The 21,219-nt window shown below is 41.2% G+C and overlaps 1 protein-coding gene across 1 annotated transcript in view; it reads right to left on the bottom strand.

Annotated features, from left to right (window-relative positions):
* The window catches only part of slc25a27 (solute carrier family 25 member 27), a 33,290-nt gene extending 17,753 nt beyond the window's left edge, over positions 1-15,537 (bottom strand). Inside the window, exons 1-5 of the mRNA XM_043682876.2 lie at positions 15,382-15,537; positions 15,003-15,139; positions 11,925-12,113; positions 8,192-8,276; positions 3,532-3,654 (exon numbers count right to left, since the gene is read on the bottom strand). Of these exons, the coding sequence (XP_043538811.1) occupies positions 3,532-3,654; positions 8,192-8,276; positions 11,925-12,113; positions 15,003-15,139; positions 15,382-15,410 (563 nt within the window). The 5' untranslated portion in view covers positions 15,411-15,537. The remainder of the gene's footprint in view (positions 1-3,531; positions 3,655-8,191; positions 8,277-11,924; positions 12,114-15,002; positions 15,140-15,381) is intronic.
* Positions 15,538-21,219: the final 5,682 nt, after the last annotated feature.

Below are 21,219 nucleotides of genomic sequence, written 5' to 3'. Positions count from 1 at the left end.
CTCTTAAGTTTACTCCAAATTGTTGTTTCCTGAAGTTTCCCAAAAAACTGACGTTAAACTAACTGATCTATAGTTGCTTGGCATTTTGAACAAGGCAGTACCATTTACAAATCTCGTGTCCTCTTATATGACCCCAAGGAAGTCTTAAAAATTATTGCTTGCACCACTGCAATTTCCACTCTCACTTCTGTCACTATCCTTGGATGGATATGTTCCTTGTCAACTTTAAGAACTGTAAGTCCATTATAAACCATTCAAGCAACTGAACTTCCTCAACTTTCACCAGGGTAGAGGTAGCATCTTCCTCCTTGGTAAAGACAAATACAAAGTATTCATTCAGTGCTTTCTAAGAAATTAATTCGTGGAATGTGGGTTTTGTTGGTTGGGTCAGCATTTATTGCCCATCCCTAATTGCCATTAAGAAGGTGGCTATCTCGAACGGCTGCCTACCATTTGGTGTAACATTATGAGATGGAGACAGACAGCTGAACCAAATCAGCCTTTCTACCTCTGTATTCACTACAAGTAGAACTAAAACCTTCAAAAGATCCTGAAAATGGATCCCAATGGTCCCTAATCAGACTTTTGAAATGACCAATCCCAGACTGAGTGAATAATCAATTCCAGACAGCCGTTTTTATCTTAAACTGAAAACAACTTGGAATTTTGTGTACAGTTCTGGTTGCCATATTTCGGGAAGGATGCCAAAGCATTGGTGCAGAGGAGATTTACCAGGATGTTGCCTGGTCTGGAGGGAAGGTCTTATGAGGAAAGGCTGAGAGACTTGGGTCTGTTCTCATTGGAAAGAAGAAGGCTAAGAGGGTATTTGATAGAGACATACAAGGTTATCAGAGGATTAGATAGGATAGACAGTGAAAGTCTTTTTCCTAGGATGATGATACCAGCTTGTACGAGGGGGCATAACTACAAATTACAATTTAAGACAGATGTCAGAGGCAGGTTCTTTACGCAGAGAGTGGTAGGGCGTGGAATGCTCTACCTGCTAATGTAGTCAACTCAGCCATATTAGGGAGATTTAAACAGTCCTTAGACAAGCATATGGATGATGATGGGTTAGTGTAGGGAGACGAGCTGAGAATAGTTCACAGGTCAACGCAACATCGAGGGCCGAAGGGCCTGTTCTTTGCTGTATTGTTCTGTTCTATGTTCTATAACAATTTATCAAAAATATATTAACATTGGCAGAGTAAAATTAAACAACAAAATAATCCAACTATTCTATGCTCTAAAGCCTTCAGGCCTCCTTTTCAGCCCCAATCACACAAAAGGCAAACAAGCAAACACAGTTAAGGGATAAATAAAAGAAACTAACAAAACTGACCAGATTATTTCAGTGGTTTTCACGACTCTTATTACAGGCATAAATTGTGGATCTTGGCTGATTTTCTGAAGATGTTGATCAGAGTCACTTTTACAGTTCACTCGGATAAAGGCCGAAGAACACTAAATTATCCCAACAATTAAGGAGAGTCAAGGGGCAGAGTTGACTTTGGTAGCCATTAAAAAAGAGGAAGTGCTATAAAAGCTAAAAGGTAAAAAAAAAATGATAAATCTCCTGGCCCGGATGGGCTACATTCTAGAGTTCAGAGGAAGGTGGCTGAAGAAATAGCGGAGGAGTTGGTGTGAATCTTTCAAAAATCACTGGAGTCAGGGAAAGTCCCAGATGATTGAAAAATCACTGTTGTAACCCCCTTGTTCAAGAAAGGATCAAGACAAAAGATGGAAAATTATAGGCCGATTAGTCTAAGTTCGGTTGCAGGTAAAATTCTAGAATCCATCGATAAGGATGAGATTTCTAAATTCTTGGAAGTGCAGGGTCAGATTAGAACAAGTCAGCACTGATTTAGTAGGGGGAGATCATGCCTGACAATCCTGTTAGAATTTTTTGAAGAGGTAATAAGATAATTAGATCAGGGAAACTCAGTGGATGTTATCTACCTAAGAGTTCCAAAAGGCCTCTGATAAGGAGCTTCACAGGAGCCTGCTGAGTAAGGTGAGGGTCCATGGTGTTCGAGGTGAGCTACTGGCATGGATTGAGGATTGGCTGTTTGACAGAAGGCAGAGAGTTGGGATAAAAGGTTCTTTTTTGGAATGGCAGCAAGTGACAAGTGGGTGTCCTGCAGGGTTCAGTGTTGGGGCTGCAGCTGTATATTAATGATCTGGATGAAGGGACTGGGGGCATTCTGACAAAGTTTGCTGATGATACGAAGTTAGGCAGATAGGCAGATAGTTCTGAGGAGGTGGGGAGACTGTGGAAAGATTTAGACAGTTTAGGAGAGTGGTCCAAGAAATGGCTGATGAAATTCAATGTGAACCAATGCGAGGTCTTGCACTTTGGAAAAAGGAATACAGACATGGAATATTTTCTAAACGGTGAGAAAATTCCTAAAGCCAAAGTACAAAGGGATCTGGGAGTGCTGGTCCAGGATTCTCTAAAGGTTGACTTGTAGGTTGAGTCCGTGGTTAAAAAAGCAAATGTAATGTTGTCATTTATCTCAAGAGGGTTAGAATGTAAAAACAGCGATGTGCTACTGAGACTTTATAAAGCTCTGGTTAGGCCCCATTTAGAATACTATATCCAGTTTTGGGCCCCACACCTCAGGAAGGACATATCGGCACTGAAGCGTGTCCAGCAGAGATTCACACGGATGATCCCTGGAATGATAGGCCTAACATACAATGAACGGCTGAGGATCCTGGGATTGTATTCATTAGAGTTTAGACGGTTGAGGGAAGATCTAATAGAAACTTACAAGATAATGCATGGCTTAAAAAGGGTGGACGCTGAGAATTTGCTTCCATTAGGCAGGGATACTAGGACTCGTGGGCACAGCCTTAGAATTAGAGGGGGTCAATTTAGAATGGAAATGAGGAGACATTTCTTCAACCAGAGGGTGGTGGGCCTGTGGAATTCATTGCTACGGAGTGCAGTGGAGGCTGGGACGTTGAATGTCTTCAAGGCAGAGATTGATAAATTCTTAATCTCGCCAGGAATTAAGGGATAAGGGGAGAGTGTAAGTAAGTGGCGTTGCAATGCCCATCAGCCATGATTGAATGGCAGAATGGACTTGGTGGGCCGAATGGCCTTACTTTCACTCCTGTGTCTTATGGTCTAAAATAAGAGACCAAGTTTCGTAAACTTGCCCTCTATTCATGAGAATGGAGATTGAATATCGATCACATTGAGGGGTTTAAATCTTTAAATGATTTACTAAGAAATGTTGAGGGAAACCATATTCTCTGGGGGAATCAAGGATGAAGGGACATAATTTTAAAATTAGATCTCTGTTCCATTTGCATATCAAAGGAATATCAACTGAAGATAAGTACATAGAGTTGAAATACAGATCAATCATATCTAAATGAATGGCAGTGCAGGGTCAAGGGATTGCAAGGCCTACTCCTATTCTGTACCCTGATTATAAGGCAGGATATTTGGTGAAGTTATTTTGTAAAATTCATATATTTATGACACATAGCACAAAGCTATATTCCATAAACATGTCTTACCTCGGTGGTTTTCCTTCAAGCCTTCGCCTCCCTTCCATCTGCATCTGGACTTTGACCAGATCAGTTGGGCTTGCAAAAAATTGACCAATAGTACCAGACAGCATTCCTCCTACCACAGCTTTCCTGTCCAAAAATGAATAAAACATACCATTTGCATTTAATACTTAATCTTGAAATTGTTTTTTTATTTCTATCAGTCTCTTGGGGATCTAGTTTCATTGCTTTATCACCTAGGTGAGATCTGGCTGCAGTTAATCACTATCTCAAAGGATATCAATTATAAATTACAAAATAAAAAGAGAAAACGGCAGAACTTATGGAAAAAGAAACAGAGTTACGTTTTAGGTCAATGATGTTTCATTAGGACAACAATCAAATAACAGCCTAGTAGTATTACTACCAGACTACTGATCCAGTCACTCCAATGATGTTCTGGGGACCTGGGTTCAAATCCCGCAGGGAAGATGGTGGAATTTAAATTCAATACAGAATCTGCAATTTAGAGTCTGATGATGACCATGAAACCATTGTCAATTATCAGGAAAATCACATCTGGTTCACCTATGTCCTTTTGGGAAGGAATCTGCCAACCTTACCTGGTCTAGCCTACATGTGACTCCAGAACCACAGCAGTATGATTGACTCTTAACTGCCTGCGGGCAATTAGGGATGGGCAATAAATGCTGGCCTAGCCAGTAATGCCCGCATCCCATGAGTGAATTAAAAAAACCTGAAGCATGTTCGCTGCATCGTGAAGTACACAGTTTTTGATTCTGATTTTAAATGTTCCAACCATCTAAATATCATTGACTCTTCTGAAATGGTCTGACTGCGAAGTGACAAAATTCTTTACAACTGGGGGTCACCAGCTAGCTGTTCTGCATCAGTATGGTTAGCTGTGTAACTATTAACTTAGTAAACAGATGTACTTAACACTTATACTTCTCCTTTTAAACCACTGCTAAATTCACCTTCTTCGGACAAAGGTCAAACTTCATCACAAAGTTTATCTGAATCACATCTGCTTCATGATTACAAAAAAATAAAATTTGCATTTATGTAGTGCCTTTCATGACATCAGGGCACCAGAAAACTGTATCGCCAATTAAGTACTTATAAGTTTAGTTCCTGTTGTAATACAAGAATTGCGACAGACAATATGTGCTTAGTCAACTCTCATGAAAAAAAATGGGTTAATGAACCAGACTTATAAATTTAAATGGAGACAGTGAAGTTGTTTGTCTATCTACTTGGAATGTTTTTGTATAATCCCAATCTGATGAGGCCATTGACCTGGATTTGAAGGACCACATTTTAACTGATACACTCAGCCCTACCCTGCGGGCAAATGATCCAACATTTGCATCAGTGTTCAAAGTTACCTTTACCTTTTGTTTTAACCTTTTCTTGTCATTCCCTCACCTCATGATATTTTTCTTGTTAAGATGCCTACATCGTTTTCACTTTTAGCTTATTTAAAGTACTTAGTTGAAAAGCTCCAACTTTACTTCCTGGAAATGTCTGTTTTTAAGATAGCTATTTTATACTATTAATTGACAATATTAAGGAAATTAAAGTCTCTGATATGTAATGTGAATATTGGCACTCCCAGCTTTTGTCATAGCAATGCACCAACAGTGTGTTCTTAGTTAATTTAGCCCTTGTTTCAATTTTTTACATTTTTTCAATTAATCAACATTTTATACAGGGTCAAAAAGTATGGCGCTGGAAAAGCACTGCTGGTCAGGCAGCATCCAAGGAGCAGGAAAGTCGACGTTTCGAGCATAAGCTCTTGATCAGGAATGTGAGGAGGGTTCTGAGAGATAAATGAAAGGGGGCTGGGCTGGGAGGAAGGTAGCTAGGAATGTGATAAATGGATGAAGGTGGGGGGGTGATGGTGATGGGTCAGAGTGGAGGGTGGAGAGGATAAGTGGGAAGGGGTTAGGTAGGACAGTTCAAGAGGGCAGTGCCGAGTTGGAAGGTTGGATCTGGGATTCGGATGGGGAGATGAGGAAATTGATGAAATTAACACTGTTTCCGTGTGGTTGGAGCGACCCCAAGATGAGGTGTTCTTCCTCCAGTCATCAGGTGGCTAGGATTTAGTGGTGGAGGATGGTGCTGAAATTGTGAGCTTAATGTTTCAACTTGGAAAAATTGGACATTTGGAATATGAATGAACAGGGGGATAAATGAACTGTGTTTCCTTAAATAATCTACTAAGAATCATGATATTAACTGCAGGAAGTGATAAGGAAGTGTAAATTAATGTGGGTGGATTCAATGTCAAAACAGGTACAGAAAGAAAATTGAAGAGAAGGAAAGAAATATTGAGTTGAGAGAAAGAAGAGAAAGATTTTCAAAATTTTCAGAATTAAAACCTGAAGGAATGAAGCCATTTATTTATAATAATTACTTTTCAGTGTCAGGAGGGTGGTTGGGACCAATTAACATGTCACCTCATTAAAAGAACATTTATACTAACATAAACAAGAATTTAACTTTCTGTGACACATTTAATTATTTAAATAATTACTGGTATATTTACCATACAAATGAAAGGTATTTAATACTTTTTCACACTAAGACTGGCAGTGAAATGGTGTTCATGCAAAGCTAATGGAGATAACAATATCTGGATACAGTATTGCACACAAATAACAGTGATGCCATTAATTTTGTTTTTTTTAAAACAACAAAATAATAGTCAACCTTTACTTTGAAGCTTACCGTTACCCAGTATACAAGACTAAAATTTCTTCTGAAATGAAAATTAGCACTTGATGCTCATGTTTCTAGTTTATTCTTTCTTCCCATTCTATGATGAATACATATAGTATTTCTCACTTGCATGCATATTTAAGCATTCCAGCTGGCACTGAACTGTCACTCAAATATCACACACATATCCAGGAGATTTACTGATTTCAGCAACGTAACAAAGGTTGCTGGAAGGTGGGACTAGATTGGGATGGGATGTCTGGTCAACATAGATGAATTGGACCAAAGGGTCCGTTTCCATGCTGTATATCTCTATGACTCTATGACCTGTCTGCTACAAACATTACTGGGTAGGTTCCAGCAAACTGAACTACACTAGATAGGTTGCCTCCCATAAATCAAGTTTATTAAAAATAATATGCTGGTTTCCTGATTTCCCCTGGTTGTGAAACTCCAACAAATGTACATGTTATGAATCACTTACCTTAATGTGATGCACTGCAGAAAAAATTAAGCAGCCTGAGCTTTACAATTTTTTCCATCTGCTTAGGAAATATATTTGAAGTGACATGTTGTGTACCTGACGATAATGTGAGGAAATTAAGCTAGCTATGGCCAAATTTAAAACAGCACCTTACAGATATATATTCAAAGACAAATTCTATGATTTAATTTGCAACAGATTCTATTTTGCACCATCAGAGTCATACAGAAACAGACTCTTTGGCCCAACTTGTCCATGCTGACCATGTTTCCCAAATTAAACTAGTCGTACTTGCCTGTGTTTGGCCCATATTTCTCGAAACCTTTCCAATTCATCTACCTATCCAAAGTCTTTTAAATGTTGTAACTGTACCTGCACCTTCTACTTCCTCTGGAAGTTCATTCTACTCACAAAAGAGTTGCCCCCTCAGGTCTCTTTTAAATCTTTCTCCTCTCACCTTAAAAATATGCCCCCTAGTTTTGAACTCACCTATCTCAAGGAAAAGATCTTTGCTATTCACCTTATCCACATACCTCATGATTTTATAGACCTCAATAAGATCACCACTCAACCTCCTATGCTCTAGTAAACAAAAGTCCCCATCCTATACATATAATCAAACACTCTTGTCCCAGTAACATCCTGCTAAGTCTTTTCTGAACTCTCTCCAATTTAATAATTTCTTTCCTATAGCGAAAAGTTGCCTCACCAACATCCTGTACATCCTCAAAATGATGCCCCAACTCCTATACTCACATGGTCTGAGCAACGAAGGCATGCATGCTGAACACCTTCTTAACCACCCTATCTACCTGTGATGAAACTTTCAAAGGACTATGTACCTGAAGCCCGAGATCTCTCTGTTCGACAACCCTACCATTAACTGTATAAGTCCTGCCCTTGTTTGTTTTTTCCAAAATGCAACACCTCACATTTATCCAAATTAACCTCCATCTGCCATTCCTCAGCCCATCAACCTAATTAATTGAGATCACTTTGTAATCGGAAATAAACTTCTTCATTGTTAACTTCACCACCAGTGTTGGTGTCATCTGCAAACTTTCTAACAATGGTCCCTGAACTCTCATCCAAATCATTTGTATAAATTACAACAAAAATGGATCCAGTATCGATCCCTGCAGAACACCTCTGGTCACAGGCCTCCAGTCTGAAAAACACCCTTCATCAACACTCTCTGACTCCTACCGTCAAGCCAATTTTATAACCAATTGACAAGCTCTCCTGAATCCCATGTGATCTAACTTTACTAATTAGTCTACCATGCAGAACCCAGTCATATCTGCCTTGAGAGTCTTGTCCTTCTTTATATATTTAATGTGTGTAAATAGTGAATACTTTTAAAGTAAATTTAAGGTATTTTTTAAAATCAAATCTGTGCATGCACATATAGAATACAGGCTTTGTATATTTTACTGTATTGTACTTTATAATATTTACCACAGTGGGAAATAGCCATCTTCATCCTTGTGAAGTACAGAATCACGGAGTTGCTCATAGGCAACCATCCTTACTCCTGAATACACTAGTACACATCGTAAATAAAAGAAAGGGTATCAGTGTAAATAAAAGTTACTTACAGAATATAAACATTTTTTTTAAAAAATGGTAATAATCTACTTTTTACTTTCTGAACAATAGGCCTTTTCCCAGAGCTCATAAATATCCATCCCCAACATTAGTCTTCCTTCTTGTTATGTTTTCACTGGGTTACATGTGTCTTGCAGTTAAGAGGAAAGTGGATGACTTGTTTGCAAAGCCTGCATCAATTTTTCAAACAGCTGATTTTTTAAAAAAATGTAGGTCTTGTTGGCTGGGTCAACATTTATTGCCTGTCCCTAGTTATCCTTGAGAAGGTGGTGGTGAGCTGCCTTCTTGAACCATCTCAATCCATTTAATGTAAATATACCCACAATGCTGTTAGGAAGGAAGTTGCAGAATTTTGACTCAGTATATTTCAAAGACAGGTTGGTGAATGCTTTGGACAGAAAATTGCAGGTGATGGTGTTCTCATTCACCTAGAAGGTAAGGGCAGTAGGTGTAAGTGCTTCGATCTGTGAGATTTGATGAATTTCTTCAGTGTACCTTTCAGATGGTACACACCATTAGTGGGCGGCACAGTGGCACAGTGCTGCCTCCCAGCGCCAGAGACCTGGGTTCAATTCCCGCCTCAGGCGATTGACTGTGTGGAGTTTGCACATTCTCCCAGTGTCTGCATGGGTTTCCTCCGGGTGCTCCGGTTTCCTCCCACAGTCCAAAAATGTGCAGGTTAGGTGAATTAGCCTTGCTAAATTGCCCGTAGTGTTAGGTGAAGGGATGAATGTGGGGGAATGGATCTTGGTGGGTTGCGCTTCGGCGGGTTGGTGTGCACTTGTTGGACCGAAGGGCCTGTTTCCACACTGTAAGTAATCTAATCTAAGTAATCTAATCATAACTGAACATCAGTAGAGGAAAGAATGAATGTTTGTGGATGTGGTGCCAATCAAACCAGTTGCTTTGTCCTAGATGGTCTCAACCTTCATGAATGTGGTATGAACTGCACTCATCCAGCTAGGTGGGGGGTACTTCATCACACCCTTGACTTGTGCCTTGTAGATGGTGGGCAGGCTTTGGGGAGTCAGGAGGTGAGCTACTCATCTTAGGATGCCTAACCTCTGACCTGTTTTAGTAGCCACAGTATTTATATGGCTAGTCCAGCTTAGTTTCTGGTCGGTGTTAATCCCCAGGATCCTGACAGTGTTGCATTCAGTTATAATAATGTCACTGAATGTCAAGGGGCAATGATTAAATTCTCTTTTGTTAGAGATGATCATTGTCTGGCAGTTGATGTGCACAAATGTCTTAGAGTGAGAACTGTACAGCATGGAAACAGACCCTTTGGTCCAATTCGTCCATGCCAACCAGATATCCTAAATTAATCTAATCCTATTTGTTAGCATTTGGCCCATATTCCTCTAAACCCTTCCTATTCATATGACCATCCAAATGCCTTTTAAATTTTGTAATTGTCCCAGCTTCCACCACTTCCTCTGGCAGCTCATCTCATGCACGCACAACTCTTATGTGCGAAAAAGTTGCCCTTTAGATCCCTCTTAAATCTTTCCTCTCTCACCTTAAACCTATCCTTTTGGTTCTGGACTCCCCCACCCTGGGGAAAACACCTTGGCCTTTCACCCTACTCATGCCCCTCATGATTTTATAAACGTCTATAAAGGTCACAGCACAGCCTATTCAGCCTCTCCCTGTAGCTCAAACTCTTCAACCCTGGCAACATTCTTGTAAACCTTTTCTGAACTCTTTCAGGTTTCACAACAACCTTCTTATAGCAAGGAGACCAGAATTGAACAGTGTTCCCAAAAATGACATAACCAATGTCCTGTACAGCTGCAATATGACCTCCCTATATTCAATGCTCTGACCAATAAAGGCAAGCATACCAAACATCATCTTCATTATCCTATCTACCTGCAACTCCATTTTCAAGGAACAATGAGCCTGCACTCCAAGGTCTCTTTGTTCAGCAACATTCCCCAGGACCATACCATTAAGTGTCTACGTCCTGCCCTGATTTGCCTTTCCAAAATGCAGCACTCACATTTAATCTAAATTAAACTCCATCTGCCACTCAGCCCATCTGATCAAAGTCGCATTGAACTCAGAGGTAACCTTCTTCGCCATTCACTGCATCACCAATTTTGGTGTCATCTGCAAGCTCACTAACCATACCTCCTACATACACATCCAAATCAATTATATAAATGACGAGAAGCAATGGAGCCAGCACCAATCCTTGTGGCATACAGCTAGTCACAGGCCTCCAGTCTGAAAAGCAAACCTCCACCACCACCCTCTGTTTTCTAGCTTCGAGCCAGTTCTGTATCCAAATGGCTAGTTCTCCTTATATTCCATGCTTGCTAATCTTGCCAACCAGTCTACTATGCAGAACCTTGTTGAACACCTTATTGAAGTCCACACAGATCACGTCCACTGCCCTGCCTTCATCAATCCTCTTTGTTGCTTCTTCAAAAAAACAAGTTAATGAGACACAATTTCTCAAACACAAAGCCACGCTGACTATCCCTAATCAAGCTTTGCCTTTCCAAATGCATGTAAATCCTGTCCATCAGGATCCCCTCCAACAACTTGCCCTCAACTGATATCAGGCTCACCAATCTATGGTTCCTTGGCTTTTCCTTGCCACCTTTAAATAGTGGCACCACATTAGCCATCGTCCAATCTTCCGGCATCTCACCTGCCCTATCGATAATACAAATATCTCGGCAAGGGACCCAGCCATCACTTCCCTAGCTTCCCAGAGTTCTACGGTACACCTGATCAAATTCCAGGGATTTATCCACCTTAATACATTATAAAACATCTAGCATCTCCTCTTCTGTAATTTGGATATTTTTCAAGATGTGGCTATTTATTTCTCCAAGTTAGCTAGCTTCCATGTCATTTGTAACATTTTTGGTCCAAACCTGGATATTGTCCAGAACATGCTGCGTTTTGACATGGACTGCTTCAGCTGTTATAAGACATCAAATAAAGAATGCTTTATTTCCTCAACTAGATCTCTGGCCTGCAAGTGGCACCATCCCACAGCAATGGCAGCCATACTCTTTTATATAATTCTGTTTGAAAGATTACTTTTGTGTAGTCTCAGGGAAATTTTGCACAGTATTGCATTGCAGCCCTAATTTTCATGTAGCTTTAATCATTTTTGGATTCCCCACAAATATTTAGAATTCTACTTTACCACAAGTGTCTACAACTATGATATGAAGTATATTAGAATGATCCTGCATGACATAGCCATTAGCTTAGCTGACTTTTGGAAAGCAATTTAGGCTTAATATCATGTTGTACTGCAATGTAAAATAAACACAGCCACAGGTACAGCAGAAATGAATGTTCCGCTAAACATCTGTAGATATATATAAAATCCAAAAGAAGCTTATCCATTCAGTGTTGAAAACAGAAATTGCTGGAAAAGCTCAGCAGGTCTGCCAGCATCTGTGATGTGAAAGCAGAGTTCATGTTTTGGGTCCAGTGACCCTTCTTCAGATCAGTGATTAGGAGCACAAATGGTGCAACAGTGAAGTAATGATTCTGATACTTAGGTATTGATTACAATACATCAGAAAGAAAAAGTTCTGCTGAATATATTCACCTATATGTCTGTAGATGGCAGGAGTAACACCATTCCAGAGTTTGAACAGGCCCTCTTCCTTCACTATTCCAGCTGCCGTTTGAATCATTCCCCGTTTAGGCGTTACTCTTTTACCACCTCTAAAATGATGGGCAGCGGATTCTCCTTGGATCTGAAGTCTTGTTTTAGTCAAATCAAATGGAAAGGTCACTAACAACATAGAAACAAATTAAAAACCAGTCAGTCATCAGTCAAGTAAGAAGCAAGGCAAATAAATTTGAAACAAAAACAGAGTAGTGGAGAAACACAGCAAGTCTAGTAGCATCTGGAGAGAGAAAATGGAGTTAACATTGAATCCAGTGACTCTTCTATAACTTATTTGTTAATATCACATAAAATGCAACTCTAGAATGACATACTGCATAACTGATCCTATCTACATCCTAGGCCTGGAATTTTGCAATGGATTCTGCAGCATTTTCACTCTCTTTTTCCATAGAAAGATTGCATAGTATGAGATATCAAAAATCACCCAAGTAAATTGAGAATACCTCCTGGACATTCTTTTTGCCTGTGCTTAATGGAGACAGAATGAATTATAAGTTTTATTTCATCTTTAAAAGCTGCCACTGTTGTAAAATTGTATTTTTACATCACCACTCTTAACACTAGTCAATATAAAACCGAATGTCAGATTGTAAACTAAATTATTTCTAAAATGCAGAATATATTTGTTTGTAAAGAAAATCAAGTCATAGTCCCATTCACGACCCCTCAGTTGTGCTGGTACTAATCTTGGGTTTCATTAAATGTCGCCATTATAAAACTGCAAATAAAAATTCATCTGATCTACTTACATTGTCGATAAGACAATTTCAAATCAACAAAAATCTTCAAACAATAGTAGCTCTGAGAATATAGGTATTTAATATATTTGCTTTTGTTGTAACAAACATTGCACTTCAAGTATAATCCATTAATTATACATAAAAGGACACAATATGTTTGGTATTGTTTTTGGTTTCTACCAAGATATGTCTTTCTTGCTCTATCACATTGACCATAAAACACAGGATCAGAAATAAGCCATTTGGCCCATCCATCTGCTCCACCATTCAATGAGATCATGGCTGATGTGATCATCTTCAGCTCCATATTGTGTTTTCCCCATTACTCTTGATTCCCTTATAGATTAAAAATTTATCCCAGACTTGAATATATTTAATGACCAAGCCTTTATAGCCCTCTGTGGTAAAGAGTTCCACAGATTCACTACCCTCAGAGAAGAAATTCCTCCTCAGCTCTGTTCTAACTAGCCTGCATCTTATTCTGAGATTACACCCTCTGGTCTTAGACTCTCCCACAAGGAGAGGCAACATCTTCACACCTACCCTGTCATTCCCCTTGAGAATAATATATGTTTCAAAAAGGTTTCCTCTCATTCTTCTAAATTTCAATGACTACAGATCGAACCTTTTCAGCCTCCCTTCATAAAACAGTCCCTCCACACCCATGTTCAGCTTAGTGAACCTTCTCTGAACTGCCTCCAATGCCAGTATATTTCCTTGGATAAGAGACCAAAACTATTCAGTTATCTAGCTGTGGCACAACTAGTTCCTGCTTTGTTTCCTTTTTTTGACACTCTATTCCCTTTGAAATAAAAGGCCAACATTCCATTTACCTGCTGAATTTAGATGCCAGTTTTCTTTTTGTGCATTTTTTCTATTGACAGTAACAACAGGTTGTACTTGTTTAGCACCTTTACATTTGCTAAAGCAAAAGCCCAGAAGTACGCTAAATCCTCTGTTCGTGACCTGATAAAGATGATTGATAAAGTTGATAAAGTTCAAAATAAAAATGTTTGAGACATTGCACAAAGAACGAATGCCCAAAAGCAGCTACGTATGCAGTTTTTAAAGGTGTGCTTTCAACATGTCCATAATATCTCATCTGTCTCTATTTCTGCAATTTTCCATTATACTTCAGTATTTATTACATTGTCTTTTTATTCTAACCTCTTTGCACCCAACATTCAACATCATAGGGCTTCAGATCTTTGCCACATTCCTAAATGCTCTGCCTACACTTTGGTTTATAAATCTCCACATTGTTGCAATATTGACACAGACAAGTCTTGTTATTTTTGGGTCTCTTTCTAAGTGTCTACAAGGCATTAAGTCACTTTTTTCCTGCACTTGCTTTATATCTGAATATGTCTTCCTACTTGTTTAATCTAAACTTTTATGTTAATCATAAATTTCCATTCTTGACCACCCCAATCTCTCCATACGTTAGTATTTACAAATTTAACAAATTTGCAATTGGTTGCTGTATCAAGATCACAAATATGGTAAACAAAAGGGTCACAAGCAATGGTCTCCCTTATTCATTTCAGATTTGTTTTCCTCTGCATTCCCTTTTTATAGCTTTATTAGAAATGTATCCATAGTCATTATCAAAACACTTATTCCAAAAATATAGAAACATATTTATATAGTACATAAATAACATTGATCTGAGAATTCACACTTAATATTTTCAAAGACATATTTAGAGCAGAATATTCCCTCTGAATCAACAATGGCAATTTCTCAGTTTAGCACTGCTCTCCTTCAGACTACCTGTACATGGTTTTTCCATGATTCTATCGACTTTTGATGCTGGCATTAAAGGTAAAGTTGCCACAGTCCTACCATACCAGAGGGCTACTCTCTCAGTAAAGAGGGAGAGAGATTGCTGGTAGTGGTTGAACCTGAGGGTCACTCATGTCTCAGACAAGAAGAGAGATTGAGAAGAAGAGTCCATCATGGTAACCTCAGCCAGTGCAGAAATTAAATCCACAGCACTCTGCATCAATAAATTTAACCAACCCCTCAGATGGCATTAATGGGCCTGTAAAGAGAGGCTGGCAATGTTGAACACTGGCTTGCTCCAATTCACTCTCCTTCAAATACACACACCGGCGGTAACTATGTGTGCGAACAAATTTGCTCTCCCCCAGGCCTGGACTGGTTTCTGTTTGTTTCGGGGTGGGATCAAACATGCAAAGTTAGTGGTTATCTGTTGGATTGTAAATGAGAAAGCAGGGTGACCGAGCACCTGTCTCAGCCACAGCCGCGGCGCAGGCGGTCAGCACGAATTTGATGGGCAGAGAGTACACGTCCCGAGCAGGGCGCTGCTCAGACTCCCCGGTCTCCAGGCTCATTGCGATCAAACCAGCAGCGACCCGGATACAACTGACAAAGAAAAAAAAGGACAGCGCCGTCAGACAAACAACCACGAAATTATTTTTAACCGCCTGAAGCTGCAAAGTTACTCCCTCAGGACGGCCGAGCCCCTAGCAGTCCCAATGTCAAACCAAAGGACCGGTGTGGAGTGGAGAGCCCCGGGCTGCACCGTGCTCTGCACACCCTCCCACACGCACGCACACACACAGGCTGCTGCAACAGCGCTCACTCCACCACAGTCAGTCACTTACTGCTGGGAAAGCACCTCCCCAGCTCCCATTGCAAAAAGACAAGGGCAAAACAGGCCAAATCTCTCTGCAAACTGCACAGTTTAGATCATATCACCAGTGACGAGCTAGGAACTAATTGCACAGCCTACACAAAGTTCCCTCTTTACTGAGGTACTGTTCCGGCGGACTGTACATATATAACCTTTCACGTCATGTGGGCGTCGCTAGCTCTGGGTCGGCATTTGTTGTTCCCTCTTCAGTCACTTTGTGTTGGTGTTTGCCTTTTTGCTCTGCTGCAAACCCTCTTGGTTGGTTTAGATACACCCACAGGGCTGCTGGGGAGAGGGTTTCCAGGATTTTGATCCTGTAACAGTGAAGGAATGGAGGTTATAGTTCTAATGGTGTGCAGATTCGGAGGGAACTTCCATGGGTATGTTCCTGTGGGTCTGCTGTCTCCTTTACCTCGACGGTAAAGGTTGTGGGTTTGAAGGAGGAAACATTCACGATGGAGAAAGTGAATGTTTAATTTGGTGGTCAGAGTGCCAGTCAAGCAGTCTGCTTTGTCCTGAACGGTATCAAGCTTTGAATGCTGTTGGAGCTGACCCATCCAGAGACTCTAAACTGCTTTTGTAGCCACAGTGTCCATATGGCAGTTCAGTTCAATTTCTGATCAATATTGACTTTCCTACTCACTTGATGTTTACAATGATGTAATACTATGGAATGCCAAGGAAAAATGATTCTCCTCAGTGAAAAACAACAGTAAAGAAATGAAACTACTGTTCCAAAGTGGAGTTCCAGCTAGTTGGTCAGGACACTTCCTGAAGAAGGGCCTGTGCCCGAAACGTCGAATCTCCTGTTCCCTGGATGCTGCCTGACCTGCTGTGCTGTTCCAGCAATAAAGTTTCAACTTTGATCTCCAGCATCTGCAGACCTCACTTCCTCCAGGACACTTCTCTGTCATGTCCAAGTTTTAATGTCTTTTCCCACTGGGTTGTTGGGCTTGATCAATGCTAGACACTCATGCTAACACTCTTCGGGAGGGGGGGTTTAAACTAATTTGGCAGGGGGATGGGATCCGGACTTGTACTCCAACAAGTAGTCTAGCTGTTTGTCAGGATGTCCAAGAATGTAGGGAGGCTGTAGAGAAGGTAGCACTGACAGGGAATACTTGCGGACACAGATGGGTTCAAGTGTGTATACTTCAATGCAAGGAGTATCAGAAATAAGGTGGGTGAACTTAAGGCGTGGATTGGTACCTGGGACTATGATGTTGTGGCCATCACGGAAACGTGGATAGAAGAGGGACAGGAATGGTTGTTGCAGGTTCCTGGTTACAGATGTTTCAGTAAGATTAGGGAGGGTGGTAAAAAAGGAGGGGGGGGGGGTGGGCGTTGCTAATTAGAAATGGTATAACAGCTGCAGAAAGGCAGTTCGAGGGGGATCTGCCTTTGGAGGTAGTATGGGCTGGTCAGAAATAGGAAAGGAGCAGTCACCTTGTTGGGTGTTTACTATAGGCCCCCCAATAGCAGCAGAGATGTGGAGAAACAGATTGGGAAACAAATTTTGGAAAGGTGCAGAAGCCACAGGGTAGTAGTCATGGGCGATTTCAACTTCCCAAATATTGATTGGAAGCTCTTTAGATCAAGTAGATTGGATGGGGCGGTGTTTGTGCTGTGTGTCCAGGAAGCTTTTCTAACACAGTATGTAGATTGTCCGACCAGAGGGGAGGCCATATTGGATTTGGTACTTGGTAACGAACCGCGACAAGTGATGGGCTTGTTAGTGGGTGAACGTTTTGGTGATGGTGACCACAGTTCTGTGACTTTTACCTTGGTTATGGAGAGAGATAGGTGCGTGCAACAGGGTAGGTTTTACAATTGGGGGAAGGGTAAATACGATGCTGTAAGACAGGATCTGAGGAGCATAAGTTGGGAGCATAGGCTGTCAGAGAAGAATGTCGTGGAAATGTGGAACTTTTTCAAGGAACAGATACGACGTATCCTTGATATGTATGTACCTGTCAGGCAGGAAAGAGATGGTCGTGTGAGGGAACCTTGGTTGACGAGGGAGGTTGAATGTCTTGTAAAGAGGAAGAAGGAGGCTTACATAAGGTTGAGGAAACAGTGGTCAGACAGAGTGTTGGAGGGATACAGGATAGCCAGAGGGGAGCTGAAGAAAGCGATTAGGAGAGCTAAGAGAGGGCATGAAAAATCTTTGGCGGATAGGATCAAAGAAAACCCCAAGGCATTTTATGCGTATGTGAGAAACATGAGAATGACGAGAACGAGGGTAGGTCCAATCAAGGACAGTAGTGGGAGACTGTGTATTGAGTCAGAAGAGATAGGAGAGGTCTTGAATGAGTACTTTTCTTCAGTATTTACAAACGAGAGGGACTGTATTGTTGAAGAGTAGAGTGTGAAACGGACTGGTAAGCTAGAAGAGATACTTGTTAGGAAGGAAGATGTGTTGGGCATTTTGAACAACCTGAGGATAGACAAGTCCCCCGGGCCTGACGGGATATATCCTAGGATTATGTGGGAAGCAAGAGAGGAAATTGCAGAGCCGTTGGCAATGATCTTTTCGTCTTCACTGTCAACGGGGGGGGGGGTGGTACCAGGGGACTGGAGAGTGGCGAATGTTGTGCCCCTGTTCAAAAAAGGGAATAGGGATAACCCCGGGAATTACAGGCCAGTTAGTCTTAGTTCAGTGGTAGGCAAAGTAATGGAAAGGACCAAGCATGTGGATGAGGGTAGAGCAGTGGATGTAGTGTACATGGATTTTAGTAAGGCATTTGATAAGGTTCCCCATGGTAGGCTTATGCGGAAAGTCAGGAGGCATGGGATAGAGGGAAATTTGGCCAATTGGATAGAAAACTGTCTAACCGGTCGAAGTCAGAGAGTGGTGGTAGATGGTAAATATTCATCCTGGAGCCCAGTTACAAGTGGAGTTCCGCAGGGATCAGTTCTGGGTCCTCTGCTGTTTGTAATTTTTATTAATGACTTGGAAGAGGCAGTCAAAGGGTGGGTCAGTAAATTTGCAGATGATACGAAGATTGGTGGAGTTGTGGATTGAGGAGGGTTGTTGTCGGCTGCAAAGGGACTTAGATATGATGCAGAGCTGGGCTGAGGAGTGGCAGATGGAGTTCAACCCTGTCAAGTGTGAGGTTGTCCATTTTGGAAGGACAAATAAGAATGCGGAATACAGGGTTAACGGTAGGGTTCTTAGTAAGGTGGAGGAACAGAGGGATCTTGGGGTCTATGTTCATAGATCTTTGGAAGTTGCCACTCAGGTGGATAGAGCTTGTAAGAAGGCCTATGGTGTATTAGCGTTCATTAGCAGAGGGATTGAATTCAAGAGTCGTGAAGTGATGTTGCAGCTGTACAGGACTTTGGTTAGGCCACATTTGGAGTACTGTGTGCAGTTCTGGTCGCCTCACTTTAGGAAAGATGTGGAAGCTTTGGAGAGGGTGCAGAGAAGATTTACCAGGATGTTGCCTGGAATGGAGAATAGGTCGTACGAGGATAGATTGAGAGTGCTAGGCCTTTTCTTATTGGAACGGTGAAGGATGAGGGGTGACTTGATAGAGGTTTATAAGATGATCAGAGGAATAGATAGAGTAGACAGTCAGAAACTTTTTCCCCGGGTACAACAGAATGTTACAAGGGGACATAAATTTAAGGTGAAGGGTGGAAGGTATGGGGGGGATGTCAGGGGTAGGTTCTTTACCCTGAGAGTGGTGGGGGCATGGAATGTGCTGCCTGTGGGAGTGGCAGAGTCAGAATCATTGGTGACCTTTAAGCGGCAATTGGATAGGTACATGGATGGGTGCTTAAGCTAGGACAAATGTTCGGCACAACATCGTGGGCCGAAGGGCCTGTTCTATGCTGTATTGTTCTATGTTCATGTAGCACAATATTACTTATCACTCATCAGCACAAGGCTAAATGATATCTCGGCCCTGCTGCAAATGGAATGCATTACTTCAATATGAGGAGTCATGAGTAGCACTGAATAGTGCGATCATCAGTGAACACTTCCAACTTCATCATGAAGGTCATTGATGAAGGAGCTGGTCACTAGCCTGAGAAACCGAGGACTCTTGTGTAGTGAGTATCCCTGAGAGTTAGGAGGCCCACTTACTCCAGATATGTGCAATAATATCTACAAGTTGATTAGAACTTTTGCAGTAACGTCTTCAGACTTATGATTAACCTCCAATAACCATTACCATCACCTTTTGTGTTAGTTATGTCTCTAGACAGTATTTAAGTTTCCCCAATTTCTATTGACTAGTTTTTAGGAGCCTACTTGTTGCTACATTTATTCAAACAATTGTCTTGAATGTCTCTCCCTTTCACTTCCTGAGGTTTTGACCATGGCTGTAATAACGTCAGGAGCTTAGAAGCCATGGCAGAACTGAAACTGAACTTGCTGTGCAAGTTCTGCTTGACAACATCGTTGATGAGACCTTTCATCACTTTGATGATCGAGAGTAGTCTGATAAGGCCGTAATTGACTGGATTGGATTTGTCCTGCATTTTTGGACAGCCATAATGCAGAGGTGCTGGTGTCAGACTGGAGTGGACAAAGTCAGAAGTCACACAACACCAGGATGTAATCCAACAAGTTTATTTGAAATCACAGGCTTTCAGAGCACTGCTCCTTCATCAGGTGAAGTTCAACTTATGAACCCAGACGATACTCTGGTACCATGTGACTTCTGACATTTTGGACAGGACAAATATTGGCAATTTTCCATGTAGTTTAGATGGAGACCAATATTATGGTTATACAGAATTCTTCATTCTAATGCTGTAATGTTGTCAGGGCTCATAGCTTTTGCCATAGCCTGTACCTTCAGCCATTTCTGTGCTGGGTAATAATATTTATTAGTCCACTAGCCGCATGAAGAGATGTGAGAAAAATACTCAAATGATGCTCTAGCACTTTGCGTCTTCAGCATAGTTATTTCAAACTTTTTGGGAGCTAAAGGACAACATGGTGCTTGACAGTAAAATCTAAACTTTTGCAGTAACGTCTTCAGACTTATGATTAACCTCCAATAACCATCATCTTTTGTGTTAGTTATGTCTCCTGACAGTATTTAAGTTTCCCCAATTTCTATTGACTAGTTTTTAGGAGCCTACTTGTTGCTACATTTATTCAAACAATTGCCTTGAATGTCTCTCCCTTTCACTTCCAATTCATTGATTTAATGTCCAATTAGATTTGAGAAAAATCAAACTAAATTAATGCCATAGAGAGAAAAAAAAGGATAAAACGTGCAGAGTGATACTCAGCAACTTTCTAAAAGGTACCAGTGAAGATGAAAAGGTCATTAGATGCTTTTGTAGGCAGGAGAGAAAAGGTTATATTTATTTACTAGCTGGGAGCCAAATGAAGATGACAACAAAAACCCAAATTAAAAAGTACACCCTCTGTTGCTCAATGTTTTGAGACACCTAGATTAGAGTGGTGCTGGAAAAGCACAGCAGGTCAGGCAGCATCCGAGGAGCAGGAAAATTGACGTTTTGGGCAAAAGCCCTTCATCAGGAATGAAGGCAGGGAGCCTCTGGGGTGGAGAGATAAATGGGTGGAGGGTGGCACTGGGGAGAAGGTAGCCAAGAGTACAATGTGGATGGAGGTGGGGATCAACCCCAGGGCATCAATGTGGACTTCACCAGTATTCTCATTTCCCCTCCCCCCACCTTACCCCAGTTCCAACTTTCCAGCTCAGCACCATCCTCATAACCTGTCCTACCTACCAATCTTCCTTCCTACCTATCCGCTCCACCCTCCTCTCTAACCTATCACCTCATCCCCACCTCCATAAAGATGTTCTGCCTATCACACACA

The sequence above is a fragment of the Chiloscyllium plagiosum genome, unplaced genomic scaffold (genome assembly GCF_037043375.1).
Source record: "Chiloscyllium plagiosum isolate Xiang-an unplaced genomic scaffold, Cpla_swu_hap1 HiC_scaffold_3, whole genome shotgun sequence".
NCBI lineage: Eukaryota > Metazoa > Chordata > Chondrichthyes > Orectolobiformes > Hemiscylliidae > Chiloscyllium > Chiloscyllium plagiosum.
This window is presented reverse-complemented; position numbering and strand designations above follow the sequence as displayed.